Genomic DNA, 17,151 nt, shown 5'->3' with positions numbered 1-17,151 from the left:
CTGCAGGTTTCCAAAACCACAGGGATCAGACCGGGACCCCGCTGCGACCACGTTGGAGGCGGAGCTTGAAACGTTTGTGTGGTTCCGCTCTCGACTTGTCTGTGGTCGCGTTCGCTCGTATGATCGTCTGATAAGGGGAGAAATGAGAGCGCAAGTTCCCCGTTGAGGAAGTGAAATGATAACATAACGGCGCCTCGACTAAACGCATTTGCCTGTTTCTTCGATCACCGGACAGCGATGCCGCCACAGCGAGTATTCGCCCTGCCGAGGCAACAATCTCTGCTGCTGCCTGCGGTCATCAACCCGTTTGTTCAAGACACCAAACTCACCAAAGCTACTATAATAAAAGTGAGTATGGCATTTCACATCAATGGTCGTGTAAAGGCAGGCTTTTGTTGCATTTAGTCATGGCTATTGGCGACACGGCTCACACACATGCATCTGATGTGTGAGATTACACACACACACACACAGGCTGCTGTGTAACCAGGGCCTATAATCTCCTCCAACGAGGCTTTGACAATCGGCTTGTAAAGCACTAACAATGAGAGCCGTTGTGTGCATTCTAGAAAGCTGTCCAGTGATGTGGATTTCCAGACACGTGCATATGTCTGCTCTGAAAAATGTCAACAGTCTGGGTGTAGTTAACCATGGCAGCAGGCTTACCGTGTATGATGCAGGCCTGTAATTTATGATGTGTGTGTATATATGTGTGTGTGTGCCCCTCTCCATGCAGTGTGTCCTCCTGGGAATCTTCTTGGTCCCTATTCGAGCCATCCTTCTGTCCCTGGTTCTCATGGTGACATGGCCAGTGGCTGTCATAATAACCTTCAACCATCCTCTGAAAGGAGCCGTGGAACCAATGACAGGCTGGAGACGGTAACTAGGATACAAACACCATACCAATGCAACATAGTTCACCATGGCGCTACCCCACGCCTTACGGGCACCAAATCCCTCAGAGGCATCAGCCTGGCATCCAAGCCATGGCCTTGTGAAAATCAGACTCACTTATGAAACTTTAATGACCTAAAAACAGGCATCAATTTTGTTTCCATGTACATAATATTTGATTTTTTATTTATTTTTTTTACATGGTTTCAAAGTTGAATTGAGCTTGGACTAAAGCATGTGTAATTACACAGGCTATAGTGTTAGAAACACCGTTGGAGTGAAGTGCAATGCAAACATTTGTTAAGAAAGCAACTGAAAGACAAACATTGTGACATTTTCAAAGGTAACCTGAACGAGGGAGTTGGCTACTAACAGTATTTCCTCTTGCAGGTGAGACACCCTATTCAGTGTATGCAAATGTAGCTGTCGGTAAAAGGATACATGAGATTGAAAAATATGTATTGAGTTTCACTCAACTAATATAGTGCATTTCACTTAAGCAAGAAGTAGCAGAAGCATTGTGCTTCCTGGGTTCATAAACTGGACAGGAAAGCACAGCGACAGCAGCATATTCTCAAAATAATAGTTCCTGACATGATTTGAAGAATGTGCAGCAGCTTGCATTAGCTTGCTGAATCATGTTTCTCTTGATCATATCTGCACCATAAGCATTACTTAAGCTCACTTCTCAGAAAGGAAAGAGTCAGTGGCAATAGTTGAGCTTATAAAAGGAAGCGAAAGTTTCCATTTATAAAGAGATAAGTCGTCTGTCATCTAACGCTTACTAATATTTTTAAAAATGTATTAAATTGGTCATCCTGTTGTAAAGTATATATCCACACAGTATGAATATAATATGTTTTAAGGTACTGAGCATATTATGATTTATATATTGACAAATGTAAAATATCCAGCAATTAGATCAAAGTATTTTACCTCTGAGTACTAAACAGGGTGCGGCACTGTAAACTGTTGAGATGTGCAGATAGTAGAAGCTGTATACAGTCTGCAGTTCTAAAGTAAGCAGGAATCTTATGACCTGAGGCCTAGACCACATCTTTTTTTGTTATCATGACCATATATGGTGTAGGTGAATGTCAATAAGGGAGGCACTTATCTTGCTCACCTACTTACTGCTTTGCTGTAAACGGGCTTGGATATTCTTGCAGTGGTTATTGCATTGAAGCTTAGGTTTTACAAGGGAAAGATTACTAAATAGTTATTATATAATTGAAATTAGTATTTATTCATTAAAACCAGCAACTCCAAGACATGTGTGTGTAAGTAATGTTATCATTGAATCAAATAATGTACCGTAGTTCTGAAAAAGCTTGTATTGCTAATCCCACTGAGAATCAACACCTAACTTTTTAGACCCATACAGTTTTCAACTATTTCCATTTTTGTTTTTTCATCATTGTTGAAAAATAGTATATCAAGGTGTTGCCGGTGCTTTGTGTTTGTGTGGGAAGCTTTGTACTCTGTTACTGTGTTATATTGCACTTAGCTTCCTGCCCCCATTGAGCAGAAAGCTTAATGCAGCTCTAAATAGTCTGAAGAAATGAAAATTCCACTTCACCATTCGTCATTTTGTCTAGACTTCCTGCTCTTCTCTAGATTATGAGGAAGTAACTGGTAGTGAAAATTTTTACAAAATGTTGCAACTCTTCCTGTTGCTAAAACAACATCTTTTGTTCAAGAAATGCCCTTTGTCATACAGTAGTGTTCAAAATAATAGCAGTCCAATGTGACTTACCAGATTAATCCAGGTTTTTAGTATATTTTTTATCTCTACATGGCAAACAAGGTACCAGTAGGTGCAGTAGATTCTCAGAAAACCAACAAGACCCAGCATCGTGATATCCACGCTCTTAAGGCTGTGCAATTGGGCAATTAGTTGAAAGGGGTGTGTTCAAAAATATAGCAGTGTCTGTCCTTGACTTTACAAACACAAAACTATTTTGTACAAACTTTTTTGTTTCTAGGATTTAGCAATCCTGTGAATCACTAAACTAATATTTAGTTGTATGACCACAGTTTTTTATAACTGCTTCACATCTGTGTGGCATGGAGTCAACCAACTTGTGGCACCTTTCAGCTGTTATTCCACTCCAAGATTATTTAACGACATTCATCAATTCATTTACATTTCTTGGTTTTGCTTCAGAAACAGCAGTTTTGATGTCACCCCACAAATTCTCAATTGGATTAAGGTCCTGGGATTGGGCTGGCCACTCCATAACATCAATGTTGTTGGTTTTTTGCTTGTTTACTAGTGTGTTTGCGGTCATTGTCTTGTTGAAACACTCATTTCAAGGGCATGTCCTCTTCTCTTTTGCACATTTTTTTAACAGAGGGACTTTGCGGGGGATTCTTGTAAATAGATTAGCTTCACACAGACGTCTTCTAACTGTCACAGCACTTACATGTAACTCCAGACTGTCTTTATCATCCTGGAGCTGATCATTGGCTGAGCCTTTGCCATTCCGGTTATTCTTCCATCCATTTTGAAGGTTGTCTTCCGTTTTCTGCTACGTGTCTCTGGTTTTGCTCTCCATTTTAAAGCATTGGAGATCATTTTAGCTGAACAGCCTATAATTGTTTGTACCTCTTTATAAGTTTTCTTATTCGCTGTTCTTCTGAACAATGTCTTGAACGACCCATTTTCCTCAGGCTTTCAAAGAGAAATGCATGTTCAACAAGTGCTGGCTTCATCCTTAAATAGAGGCCACCTGGTTCACAAATTGATGACTTCACTGATTGAATGCCACACTGCTATTTTTTTGAACACACCCCTATCAACTAATTGTCCAATTGCACAGCCTTAAGAGCGTGCATATCACGAATGCTGGCTCTTGTTGGTTTTCTGAGAATCTACTGCACCTACTGGTACCTTGTTTGCCATGTAGCAATAAAAAAATAATCTTAAAAACCTGGATTAATCTGGTTAGTCACATTGGACTGCTATTATATTGAACAGTACTGTATATTAACCTGGAGGTAATAATGATTAACATTTTAATATGGCCAATACCAGTGAGAAACAAAGTCGTACACATTTTTCATGAACCCCTCAAATTCAATAATCTTAATTATTCTGGTCATCTCCAGGTTCATGTGTCGGAGAGTGATGGCTGCCTTGGGGAGAACTTACTACTTCTGCCTGGGCTTCAGAGTGGTGGTCAAGGGCAAGCAGGTCAACAGTAATGAGGCCCCAATCCTGGCCGTTGCCCCACACTCCACCTTTTATGATGGGATTGTGTGCATTGTTGCGGGGCTTCCCTCCACCGTCTCCCGCGTCGAGAACCTGGCTACACCCATCTTTGGCAGTGAGATTCTTACCATTTTCTTAGTTGTTATGATACAGGAAATGTAGTATGCGTTTGTGGGGACTTTCTGGTTTTCTCAACCTCGAGTGTGTGTGTGTGTGTGTGTGTGTGTGTGTGTGTGAACCTGTGAAGATATACAGAAGTGTGAAAAGTGTTTCATTTCTCGGTACTGTCATCTGACTGCACAATTTCCCACCTTATATGCACATAGCTCTTAATTACAAGGGTTTATAACAAATATGATGCAAAGTTCTTATCTTAAACTGACCATTAGATATCATTCAGTTAACAATCCAATTGACAGTACTGAGTGTGCTTTGGACTCGATAAATATCATGTTATTCCAACCATCTTTTTGATAGTAATGACACCACAGATCTTGTTTAATTGAATTGACTCTCTCATAATAGTGATGTTATCCAGCAAGATGTAATGCTAATAAAAGCATGCAATTACCGGTAACAAAAGCCTGGGCATTAAATAATTAGTGAAAAATGTGGATAAAAACAATTTGTTCAATGTGTTCCTCTTCTAATTTCATGATATTAATGTGTGTGTTTTCCCTCTTTGTAGGGTTTGTGCGCTGTCTTCAGCCAGTGCTGGTGTCCAGAAAAGACCCAGACTCCAGGAAGAATACAATCCAGGAGATTGACAGCAGAGCCAAGTCTGGAGGGCACTGGCCACAGGTCTCTCCCAATACACAAACATCCCAGAGCAAAAGTTCCCTTAATATTTACCCGGCATTTGCATTGACTGCAGCTGCATAAAGAAACGTGAAGCTTGTAAGCTTAAGAGCCAGGATGTTGGTTTGAGTGCCACAGTTTCCTATATCAGTTTGAAGAAGACCACACGGTATAATTTATGTTGTATGAACATGTTTTATGCTAACAGAGAATTAGCCAAAGTGCATACTGTGTTATCTCAAACAGAAGAAGCGTACTTAGCATGCTGTAAGTGGCAGTAGCATAACATTGGATACTTAATAAAGCTAATTCTGTGTTTCTTAGGTTCTGATATTTCCGGAGGGAACATGTACAAATCGCTCCTGTCTTATCACTTTTAAACAAGGTAAGATATAAAATACAAATGTATTTTAATGTAAATAGATTTTTATTTTGTAACCAAACCTGTATAAAACAATGAAATGTATAACAGACAAATTCAAAACAACTCTTGCTCTTGCTTATAGCATATCTAGCATTTTAACTTAGAGGAGCAGTGTGTATAATTTTGGGATGTAAATCTCACCCACTGTGCAGGAAGGCCACACAACAGAAGGAACACTTGATACTTACACTTACTCCACTCATTCATTACATGATGCGGTTTGTGTATTGACTTTTTGTCAGCTGATACCCACAAAGCTGGCTTTGTGACAATTCAGATCAATTCAGCTTTCATTCATACATATGAAAAGTATGTATGTTTTTTTTTTACAATGTGTGTTCTCCACCTCTAGGTGCCTTTATTCCAGGGGTCCCTGTGCAGCCTGTGATTATGAGATATCCTAACAAACTGGTGAGTGATTGTGATTGTAAAACAGCTTTAATATATTTCACCTCACTTCTGAAGAGCCATATTCATAGAGGCAGCAGTGTACTAGTTGCGACAGAAGATATTTATATAAAAGGCAGAGCCAAAGACGAAATGCATCCTGTAGGGGTATAGTACACATACTTACAGCATTAATAATTAGTTTATATCCATCCAGGCAAAAGTACATAGATTTATAGATTGATCAGTAAGCTGTATCCACACATATTTTTAGGTGACATTGCCGACACCCTCTTATATTGTTTGCCAGTTCAGTGTTTAAAAATCTGTGTCTAGCTTAATGCAGTCATTTGCAATGAGAGACTGATAGCAACTGATAGTTTTATGCCAGTGTTAATGTTTTATTAAGCTTTATGCCTTCCCCTCTATGTCTCCCTTCAGGATACTGTCTCTTGGACTTGGCAGGGTTTCAGCTCGTAAGTGTGCTTTCTCCACTCTTCCATGTTTCACCTATAGTATGCATGTTAGCTAAAGGTGCTATCTGCTGCTACCTTTTCTTAGGCAATAAACAAGACACCAACACAACAACAACAACATTATTGCCTTGTATTAAAATAACCGTTAAGTCAATATATGTAACAGACTGTCTTGCTTTTTATGTGCAGGAGGACGCTGCTGCTTCTAACTCTGTGCCAGCTGTACACCACAGTAGAAATAGAGGTAACGGTCATTCACCACATGTGCATCCTAATATAATGTATAAATACTACAACCTGTTAAAAACATTTTGGATATGAAGATATTAAATATATTATATTAAATAACACATGTGCATCCTCATATAATGTATAAATACTGCAGCCTGTTACAAACATTTTGGATATGAAGATATTAAATATATTATATTAAATAATATTATATTAATATATTAAATTAAGAAGCATTTTTTCTTTCTGTTTATTTATTTACTTAGCTTTACTTTTGGCTGAACTGGTAGTATCAATACCATTTGTGCAATTGAATTCAACAACAACAACAAAAAAAAGTGTATGAATTAGCTTAAATATAGTTTTTCATGCTGTACTCAAAGATACTAAATCAACCGAAGCCCGAAATGTGTTCTCTGCATTAGGGGATTTGGTTTCCCTGCAAAGGTTTAGTAGTTTCCATTCTACTTGACCTTCTTTGAGACCTTTTTGATTTGTTTTCTATTTTTCAGTTCCTGCAGACGCATATCCCCACGGAGGAGGAGAAGAAAAGCCCTGCTCTGTTTGCCAACAGAGTGCGGGAAAAAATGGCTCAGTAAGTGTTAATTGGTCTGAAATACACATTCCATTGTGTATTGCTCAAGCACACAGTACAACCAAGTGCAATAGATAAGCAAAAGTATTACGCTGCTTATACAAGTATTAAATACAATGTTAAACACAAATTCAGTGCATGTAATTTGATGAGAGAATTAAATAAGTGGTGAGTGGATGAGAGCATGCTGTTTAATATGATGGAACTTCAACCATTAATGCTGCATTATAACTGACATTTGAGCCACAATGACTTTGGTTTTGGCATTCTTATCTATCTAACCTTTGCATGTCCTCCTGACCTACTGCATTCAGCTCTTTACAAGCAAACCAAGCTGAACACTGTACATGCAAACTGTCTGCTTTCAGGGCTTTGGGGGTTCCAGTGACAGACCACACATATGAAGACTGTCGCCTGATGATCTCAGCTGGTGAGCTAACGCTGCCCATGGAGGCCGGCCTGGTTGAGTTCACCAAAATCAGCCGTAAACTCAAGTAAGAATACCCCACCTACGTATAAGACATAGACATTCACACTGAAAAATATGGCTTGAAACATTTTTTTTGTTATTGTTATGTATCACACATCTGCAAGTGACTGATCTATGTAGCTAAGTTAAAATCCACCTTGTGCCCTTCTCCCTCAGTCTAAAGTGGGACAATGTGAAGAAGGAGCTGGAGGGCTTTGCAGCCATGGCAAGCTCTTGTAAAGGAGGACGGATCACGATCGAGGAGTTTGCCAAATTTCTGAAGCTGCCTGTCAACTCAGCCCTCGAGGAGCTGTTTGCACTGTTTGACAGGGTGAGAGACGTGTAGTTTTTATGTAACCAGAGCAACTCGGAGCACTAAATGATACCATTAAATAAGATTTTTTCACACACAGCCGGGGGGTTGGCATAAGTGTAAATTCAGTAAAGTTGGCCCTGAGACATCCTGCAGGAAACACACCATAAATATAATGGTTGACAACATAATGTGCATAAATCTTATTAATCTTTTTTACAGAATTGCTTCAATATTAGATCACTGCATATCATGTGTACCGACAATAGTGAAATTGGGAGGTGTGGGTTCAGGATTTATAAAGCCTGGAAACTATGACCAAAGTAGTTTGGCCTTCTCCTCTGGTATGTCTACCAGAGGTTTGAGTGAGAAGCATAAAAACAGCCTCTAGCATTCAGTTCACTGGCCTTCATTTTTCTCAGAAAATCTATGCCTTGTAATTTTCCAGTAAAAGAGAATTGCAGTTTATAGAAAACACTCATGCTATCATATATTACCCTTTAAATTCCCAATACTTAACATTCCAAACTGTAGATGTGAGACAAAAATCTTTTAAGACCTTAGTAAAAAACAATTAATTATACTAAAATATGCATTAACCTACTCTTTTATTGCTTTCTAGAATGGAGACGGCACCATCGACTTCAGAGAGTATGTCATTGGCGTGACCATCTTGTGTCGACCAGCTAACACAGAAGATGTGCTTCGCATGGCTTTCCAGGTACAACAGAAATATTCTGACTTTGCTGACCACCTACTAAAACCCGAAGAATTAGCAGTGCTGTATTTTAATGTACACTGAACACAAGTACACAGTAATGCCTATGGCAGTATCTTCTTTATTGTTTCACCCATCTAGTACTCCTTAACACTGCTTTTGCATTTGAAAAAAGAGAGAATTATTCAAGGAGTGATATCAACACTGTATCAGAAGTGTTCCACATTAGTCATGCTGATATTTTCCTGCTTGTATTTTTTTTTACAAGATTTTCTGACTCCATCCTCGGTAGTATATATCACGTAAAGCAGACAGTTGTGAAATGCTGGAAATAAATGACTAGATAAATACATTAAATGTTTGATGCCATTGATTAGTAAATTGAATATTTAATATTAAAATATAACTAAATTTAGACTTAGATGAAATTGTGATTTCATTAATTAGTTTGAATATGCTGTTTTTATTTATTTACCTTTAATAATTCCTCTATTAAAAAAAAATTACCATCTCATTTTTTTTCAATTATTTTATTATTGTTTGTGATTTATATTTTTCATTTATTTTACATTTAGATTTGTTTATTCATGTGTTTATTTTTTTCCACCTTAAATAATGCCTGCATTTAATTCAAGTATGATTTTTGGTATATTCAATGCCATTTTCAGTTATGTATTTTTTGGATATGCATATATACTATGTATTTATATGAGGTTTACATTTTATACTAAATATAAAAAGCAAATAAAAAAATAAGCAGAATGCAAAAAAGAGTAGTAAATCTAAGTTAAATCAGCCAGCCCTGCCTTTAGTTGACATTAGATCACAGCAGACAGTACTGCAGGAAGAACAGAGGCAGCATTCACAGATGCTTGGATAATGTCAAGTTAACAATGTGTGTCTGTTGTGGGGAGCATGGACTCATTTTGCTGGCCATAAGGTCAAATGTGGCTTTGGACAAACAGTTCTGGTGTTTATGTAATAGAAAATTACTTTATTCTACTAATTTAACAATAATTTATTTACCCAATGTTATGCAAGTTTTTCTAATCTGCCTATATATTTTCCCTGATTATGCAAACATGGTAAAGTGAAACATTTTTTTTTCTGTTTCTGTCTTCTCTTGTGCAGCTGTTTGATACAGATGAGGATGAGAAAATCACCCGAGAGGAGTTTACTGCTCTGCTGCGCTCAGCTCTGGGTGTGTCTGATCTAAACATGGTCAAACTCTTCAAAGAGATTGATGCCGACGGTTCTGGTTTCATCACCTTCAGTGAGTAGACACTAGTGCCAAGCTACATTTTGGTCTTCTAACCTCCTTTTGCATATTATAGAAAGGGAATATAAATAGTAAATACATACAGTTTTTTTAGCATTATTATTTGTCTTCCCTTATCTGTATCCTCACACTCTTTACTTGTGATTCTTCAGCTGAATTTCAAGCCTTTGCCATGACCCACCCAGAGTATGCCAAGCTCTTCACTACCTATCTGGAGCTTCAGAGATACCAAGCAATCCAGGAGGCGTGTCCAGGTGATCTGGAATTGACCTGTCCCACCAGTTCAGGGGAAAAACAGGAAGACAGCACCTCTGACAAAAAAGACGACTAAGACAGAGCATGACCGTGAACACTCCGAGAGACAGAACACTGTATCCACTGCACTGAGAAAGAAAAAGAGAAAGTGTCATATGTCCTCTGACTTTTAGCAGATTCAAGTCATTTGCCACAGCAGAGCCATATTATAGCTCATGTGCTTGCCTTTTTCTAGATGGTTTTTAGAGTGCTTCTATTTTCAATTTTAGTGCCTTATAGAGATTCAAAGAACCACATCCCCAAGTTACTGCACAAGAACTGGTTTATTGCAGACTTTTTCATCCCTAAAGTTTTGTGTGTGCTTTGGTTATGTGTTCATCAGAAGAAGAAAAAATGAACGAAAAGCTAGTCATAGGGTAAAAATATGTCAGGAACTTATATGGGCACATCAGTGTTTTAACTTTCTAAACCCTGCAATCTTTAGAGTTCTATTGTTAGTGTTGACAGTGTTTTATGATATACCTAAACTGCCTCACCATGTTTTTGACTTGGATGCATCATTATCTGTAGCCTGACCTTACCCTTGCTTGGACTTAGATGAACATAGCTTTGTGTACTTTCTCCTTTGTCTTTGTGGTCCTCTGCAAATGAGTAAAAAAAATGCCAAACCAACACATTTTTAAATATAAGCAAAGAGTCTTCATGCTTCTGTGTTGCAGTATAATTAGTGTATAGTAAGCTTTATTAAGATCTTTCGAATCTGGTTACCCGCAGATGTTCTGTATTAAATCTATGTCTTCGAAGAGCATACATGCTGTGCATTACACTTTTTTCCAGCGCTCAGGGACACAGACCTTGTAAGACGGCTGTATAATTAGCCAGAGGTTTGCTTTGCATGTGTATCTATTTGCATTTCTACTGAAGACTGTTGTTGCTGAGACAGCAGCACGTCTACGCAGCTTTAAGTTTACTAAAGCAAATCAACCACTGAAAATAGGGCAATTTGTGAGCAAAAAGGCAGCAGTGCTTCTTCACAACAGCATATCCCAGCGGGGTCTGCTTTCAGATTAACTAGCGCCACTGTTATTTATTTAGCAAGGTGCATTGCAATTATGAGATTTTTTTTTCTTTTTTGTTAACACTGCAAAGTTTGCTTTTTAAAATAAAACGAGAATACAATTTTAATCTTGCCTGTGTTTTTATATTTACTAGTGAGGGAACTTGTAATGACTTTCGTAGACTTTGTTTTTAATGAGGCATAGGTGCATCGAAGGGGCCACAGCTGTAGCTCTGGTTCTCCAAACCACCACCAGGTGCCAGTAGTTACCTATAACAATTAAATTGTCTGTGTGTGTATATTGTTGTTCTGCTTACTAGTACTACATTGAATTGTACACCTTTTGTGGCCTGCCCTTTAATTTAATGGTAGAGATAGACAAACAATCAGATTCATGGTGTGGCAATCGTACGGGCATGCACAAGTGTGTGTGCATGTGTGTAAATGTTACATTTAATCACGACTTACAGAAACAGAATATAAAGCATGATTTGAATGAGTTCTGTTATTACCTTTTATACTTTCATACCAATAGAAAATAAAAGTAATTATTTAATCTTAAACCATAACCATCAATAAATCATTTTTGTTGTTCATCACAAAAAGCAGCAATACTTTGAAGAAAACAAATATGTTACTGTGACTTGTGCGATATATTTGCTTAATTTTTCTGTATTGCTTTTCTTCCTTTGGCCTTTTTGTGAACCAATCTGTATTCATTCTAAGGAGGGAAGAAATCTGAATCCGGATCAGATGCAATATTTTTGTGCTGATGGAACATTTTATTATTAAAGAAATACTATAACGGCCTGTTGGAGAACAATGTACTGTTTGGGTAAAGACCATGCGAAGGTTTCTTTTTGTTGTCATATACCATATGTGCTTGTCTATTTTGTCAATAGAATTTGTCAAACAGAATCTGTGTAAATCACATGTAAATAAGCGTACAAAAATAAACATTTTCATCAGATAGTCCCTTTCTTTTGTTATAAATGAGTTATCCATGTGCTTATTCATAAATCATTTTGTTGAGACCGTGAATCCATTTTGGCACAACTGTATATTCAAGCTCAACTTCTGTCAGGAGAGTCATTCACCAGTAAGGGAGCCAGAACATGAATACAAACCTAATATATGCTGTTCGAAATACAACTAACTTGAATGTGCTTACACAAACACGCACACACAAAAAGCAGTCTTGCTCCGAATGCACAGGAGGCTGAAATGAATGATGGAGAGCTGTTCGCTTCATTAAAAGCCCGCTGTTAGACAAACTGTGATTACCAGCTGTGATTTCCAACTTCAATTTGTTTTAACCTTTTCAAACGTACAGAGGCTCATTTCATTTTAATCAAAATTGATGAGATGGCATGGAATCAATTAAGTGACATTGTTGCTGCGCTTACAACAGTGTGACTCCTTCCCTACCCACAGCTCCCTCTCTCCTCTTTGGCCCCCACACCCCTTCATCCTCCCTCTTTCCTCTGCATGGCTGTTGTATATTGCTGTATCCATTTCAGCCCTGCCTCGGGGGTGATCCTGTCGCAGTAGATTGTGGGAGATATGTGTTGGTAATGCGATTTGGTCTCCTCAGGACCTGAGTGAGTGAGCAGCCTCTGTTTGTGGACACAAGCTGGACACAGGCCTCATACGGATGGGGGACTCACTGTGCCAGGCTGGAAGGAAAAGGTCAGAAACGACAGGCCTCGCTGTTTAATAGATGTGACACTACGGTATGCCTCGATTGAACCAGATAGACCAGCTTTCTCAGGCCAAATGAGGATGAATCCTGGCTACTCCACATGTTTAGACCCATGTCGTTATTAGAAAACTTTGAGGGGATTGGCTGGCTTGATGGGTTGACTGATAGAGGGTAAATAGTGTATGTATTATCACAAGGTAATACATTCTAACCTTAAGTAATACTCTCATCCACTGGGAGTTAGAGAACTCTTTTTTTTTGTACATCTCTAATGTACATACATAAAGAATATGCAGACTTGACCCAAATTGCATATTCTACCAGCATGACTGCAATACAACAGAATGATTCATTGGCAGTGCAATACTTCAACAGACAATTCACAAAAAATTACCACCTTGCAGTTTTATGCCTCCACAAAACTGTCAAGTCGAGTGTCAGTCCAGACTCCAATAAAAAGCAATGGCTGTAGACAAGAACTCAGATATTGATGTTGCTGCAAAGAAGCTTAAACATTCTAAAACGTAAATCTTCAACCATGTAGCTCACAAGCCACCACAGTTTTAAGTTGGGCTCCCAAGATTAGTGTCACCACTTCACTATCCAACCAAATGACTCCCCGTCTGTTCCTGAGTTATGGCGTTGAATAATGGACAGAAAAGCGTTTTTGCATTTGACCTTTTGCATATAAAATGTCATCACTTCTCCATTTTATCTGAACAGACGTTTGTGTCAATCATCATCAAAATTGAGTATGAATCATTGAGTTACGGTTAAACATATATTTGAAAAGTGATTGGGCTTGTTAGTGCATAGTGCATGTATTGGGAGAAGTAGTGTGAACTGAGGGGAAGACTGGCCAAACATAAACATACTATTAGAACTGGCAACCCCCCAATATCCCATGGCTTTACATTATAATGAGGCAAATCGATAAAGATAGGTTCAGAAAACATTACGGGTCGTCTTGCCTGTTGTGTACTAAAAAACAAAAATATCAAGGAGCTTTAAGATGTTTTGTATATATTCTTCAATTTGTTTATTGCTGTTAAGCCCAAGAATTTTGATGTGTGGTTTCCTCTTCTTCAACATTCTAAACTGGATCCTCAAACTAAAGAGCCCCTGAGGGGCACTATTTCACAATCGAGCAGCACTCCATGCAGACTGTTATGTGCCTAAGTTGAACCGGCAATACAAAAAAATAAAGAAATGAAAAGCAACTGAGCCTCGTTAGTGCAAGGACATTTTGAAAAAGTTACACAAGAGGGAAAAATCAAAGTTATTTGGCTTTAGATTCCTGTAGAATGGACCTTCCTGCTTACAACAACAGGATACCTGGGTGTGTGTATATACACTCCTGTGACCCCTCCTTTGTCCTGCATGACGAACATGGATGTATGGCTTCAAACATTCAGTACAGTGTGTATTAACAGTGTGTAACTGCAGGTTAGAGGTTAGTTGGTGGCTAGAGCTAAAATACTCATTTGTCAGCTCGTTCCTCCGGGTTTAAAAAAACATTCCTGATGGTGTCCTGGCTGTGTGTCTCCTCTGCCATTGTTGAGTGGCAGGTGCACTGTACATATACAAATTGTTGCACTTCTTTGGCCTTCCTGGGGCCAGATACATAAACTATGTGTATGGACAGAAACCATGCACACGCCTTTCCCATACATAAACATACGTATTTATAAATGATGAATGCTTGTGCATTCTTCAGACCATATACAGGGTTTTAGCTGCAGCAGCTGGTAATATAAAGGTGAACATGAAATATCAAGTGAGTGATGTAACCTTTTCAGAAAACATTATTGTCAGGTTGACTTCATTGGTTGTGTTATTATTTTTGAATTATTTATGATTTACAATTTTAATTAAAGTCAGTTTCAACATGGGTGCTATGAATGAATCGTTGATCATCATTCTGATGTTTCATATTGAAATAAACAAAATCAGCTGTACGTGTAGGTTAATAAATCTACCTTTGTGCGTACATACAGTTTTAGTCATTAATCTTTCCCCTGGTCTTCCTTGGCCCATGCCTCACCCTTCCACACAGTTTCATGAAGATTTAGTCAGCAGTTTTTCCGTAAACAGACAAACAAACCAAGTAGAAAACATGTAATTCCTTCTACCAGTCTATTTTTAAAAACAGTAACTGTATTCAGAAAACTGCTAATTTAAACTATAACTGTATTTCATATAAGTAATCCCATTATTTGTGTTCCGTGACTCCCCAACCCTGTGCCTATTCTCTCTTATTCCTCACACATTACATGACTGCATCAATACCTTTGATAAGTCATTTCTAAGAATCTGATGCTTGCGTTGAAGAAAAGAATAAAACACAAGATGCCTTGTTCTTCATGGCAGTATCAATCATACACTGGAAACATTCTACATCATATTCCACACACTTTCTCTTTAATTTAGTTGCCCAAACTGGTACTGGGTGTTTTGGCAAACTTTCAAACTTTGGGATATCTAATGTAATTTACACTAGAATTCTCTACTGAATAATGTTTGGCAGCATGACATACCTTTGTAAAGACAGACCCACTGCTTTACTGTGAAAATTGTTCATTAACTCTGGGTGTTAGTCTGGCATGGTGTCAATATCTACACATTTTCTGATGCGAGTCATGCACACACACCCAAACAACACACACATCTGACGTCACCCTTGACTTGTGTGTCTCCTTCAGCCCTACAGGGAGTTCCTCAAAACTTCATTGTTACGTTTCCTAATCACATCAGATGACACCTTGTTGACTTTCTTTCTCCTATTATTCTCTCAGCAAAGTGATTGTTTCTCATTTCCTGTGTGATGGTTTATAGGAACAGTGAAGGTCCGGGAGAGGGCAAGGTTTGGGGAAACCTGCATGAAACCTCAGTGGTCCAACGCCAGTATCTGCAGCGATATCTGCAGCCCAGGCTTGTTTTCTTGCTCAAAGTTTGGGTGTTTCACATCTCTGTGTTTGATTCTTTTCCAGATATTTTTTGGGCAACTGGCAACAACTTTGGACGTTGGGTCAGCGTAAGGTTGTAGAAGACAATTGTCTCTTACTTGCCAAATGAGGTGTGGAAGTGTTTATACGCTCCACACAAACTCAAACTCACCCTTCTACAATGTGAGAGAAAGAAAAACATGTTCCACCACTGTTACCAGTGTTTGTCTTTATATTTCCCACTGACATAAACTATAATGTGTTATAGTGTTTATGACAGTGCAACAATACTCTATGTCCTCCGCAACAATTGCATGACAGAACATTAGAAATGCCAGTATGGAAAGTAAAAATGTGTCTCTTATAGAAGATGTAGCCTGAGTCTTACTGTGAGACTTGTCAATCAATCACAGCTTTTCCTTTTTTCAAGCACTCTCACAGTTCAAACAGCAACAATGCCAATCCTTCTGCTGCTTTCAAGCCCCTCTTTTTGTGGCCCCTAATAACAACCCATCATTCAAGCTGAACTTGTGTGTGCCCTCTATTGTCTTGGTCATTCACCAGTTGCTTGGAGATTGAAGGATTGCGACCTACTGAAAGATAAAACTCTTTGATATATAGATGAAGGAGACTGCCAAAGAAAACCTGTTTATTATTTTAAGCACTTTGAGGACAATGGCAACGCATTCTCACACAGTCATTTTGGAGTGTATATGTTGGCTGAAGCGTGAGATGAGGGGCTGCTGAGGAACTCACTTTACTCGCCTTCACCTTTTGCTGGTAACGATACACCACATTCCCCAGATGTGTTGCTCTCTGTGATTAAACATTTGACTCAAACTGCCTTTTCTTCTCACTAAATGTATAGCATGTAGGGAATAAGACTTAACATTGCTGAAGTGCTTAAATCTTTGTGATTCTCGTAAATCCCAGAGAGAGAAACTAAATGACACTCCTCCTTTTGTGAGGCCTGAAGAGATTTAAACCAGCGAGTTTTAATGGGGTGGAGAACAAAACAAACTCCACTCAATGCTAAGACCATGACCTGATTACCATGTTGTAATGACCTTAAGTCTATGGAATGACAAAACAAGAAATGCACTTTATTTGTGGAGAAAAGGGCCCTTGATGTCAGAATGTTACTTTTTTAAGCAAAGTTTCAAGGAGCACACCAGATTTTAGAAACCTGTCTCACACTGGCCTTTTTCAAAGCCAACATTTTTACTTGTCATCGTAGGAAAAAGCACAGGTCATACTAATAAGACAAACAGTGGCTTGTTCTATACAACATTCCCAGTCAGTGACAGTGACAGTAAGCAAGCACGCACGATAGCAAAGAGGCTACATCAAGGAGAAGTCATGGCGCCAAATTGCGCCACATCATTGGTTTACAA

The 17,151-nt window shown here is 38.5% G+C and overlaps 1 protein-coding gene across 1 annotated transcript; it reads left to right on the top strand.

Annotated features, from left to right (window-relative positions):
• The first annotated feature begins 67 nt into the window (after positions 1–67).
• On the top strand, positions 68–12,082 carry lpcat2 (lysophosphatidylcholine acyltransferase 2). Its single transcript, XM_059356959.1, has 14 exons — positions 68–348; positions 737–879; positions 4,006–4,223; positions 4,797–4,909; positions 5,231–5,291; positions 5,683–5,741; positions 6,159–6,193; positions 6,383–6,437; positions 6,937–7,019; positions 7,388–7,513; positions 7,666–7,819; positions 8,424–8,522; positions 9,651–9,792; positions 9,951–12,082. The coding sequence occupies exons 1-14, from the start codon at positions 238–240 to the stop codon at positions 10,127–10,129; spliced, it is 1,578 nt and encodes a 525-aa protein (XP_059212942.1). The 5' UTR covers positions 68–237; the 3' UTR covers positions 10,130–12,082.
• The last annotated feature ends 5,069 nt before the right edge of the window (positions 12,083–17,151 follow it).

Source organism: Centropristis striata, chromosome 2 (genome assembly GCF_030273125.1).
Source record: "Centropristis striata isolate RG_2023a ecotype Rhode Island chromosome 2, C.striata_1.0, whole genome shotgun sequence".
Taxonomy (NCBI): Eukaryota; Metazoa; Chordata; class Actinopteri; order Perciformes; family Serranidae; genus Centropristis; species Centropristis striata.
Note: the sequence above shows the minus strand (reverse complement) of the source record. Positions and strands in the feature narration are given on the sequence as shown.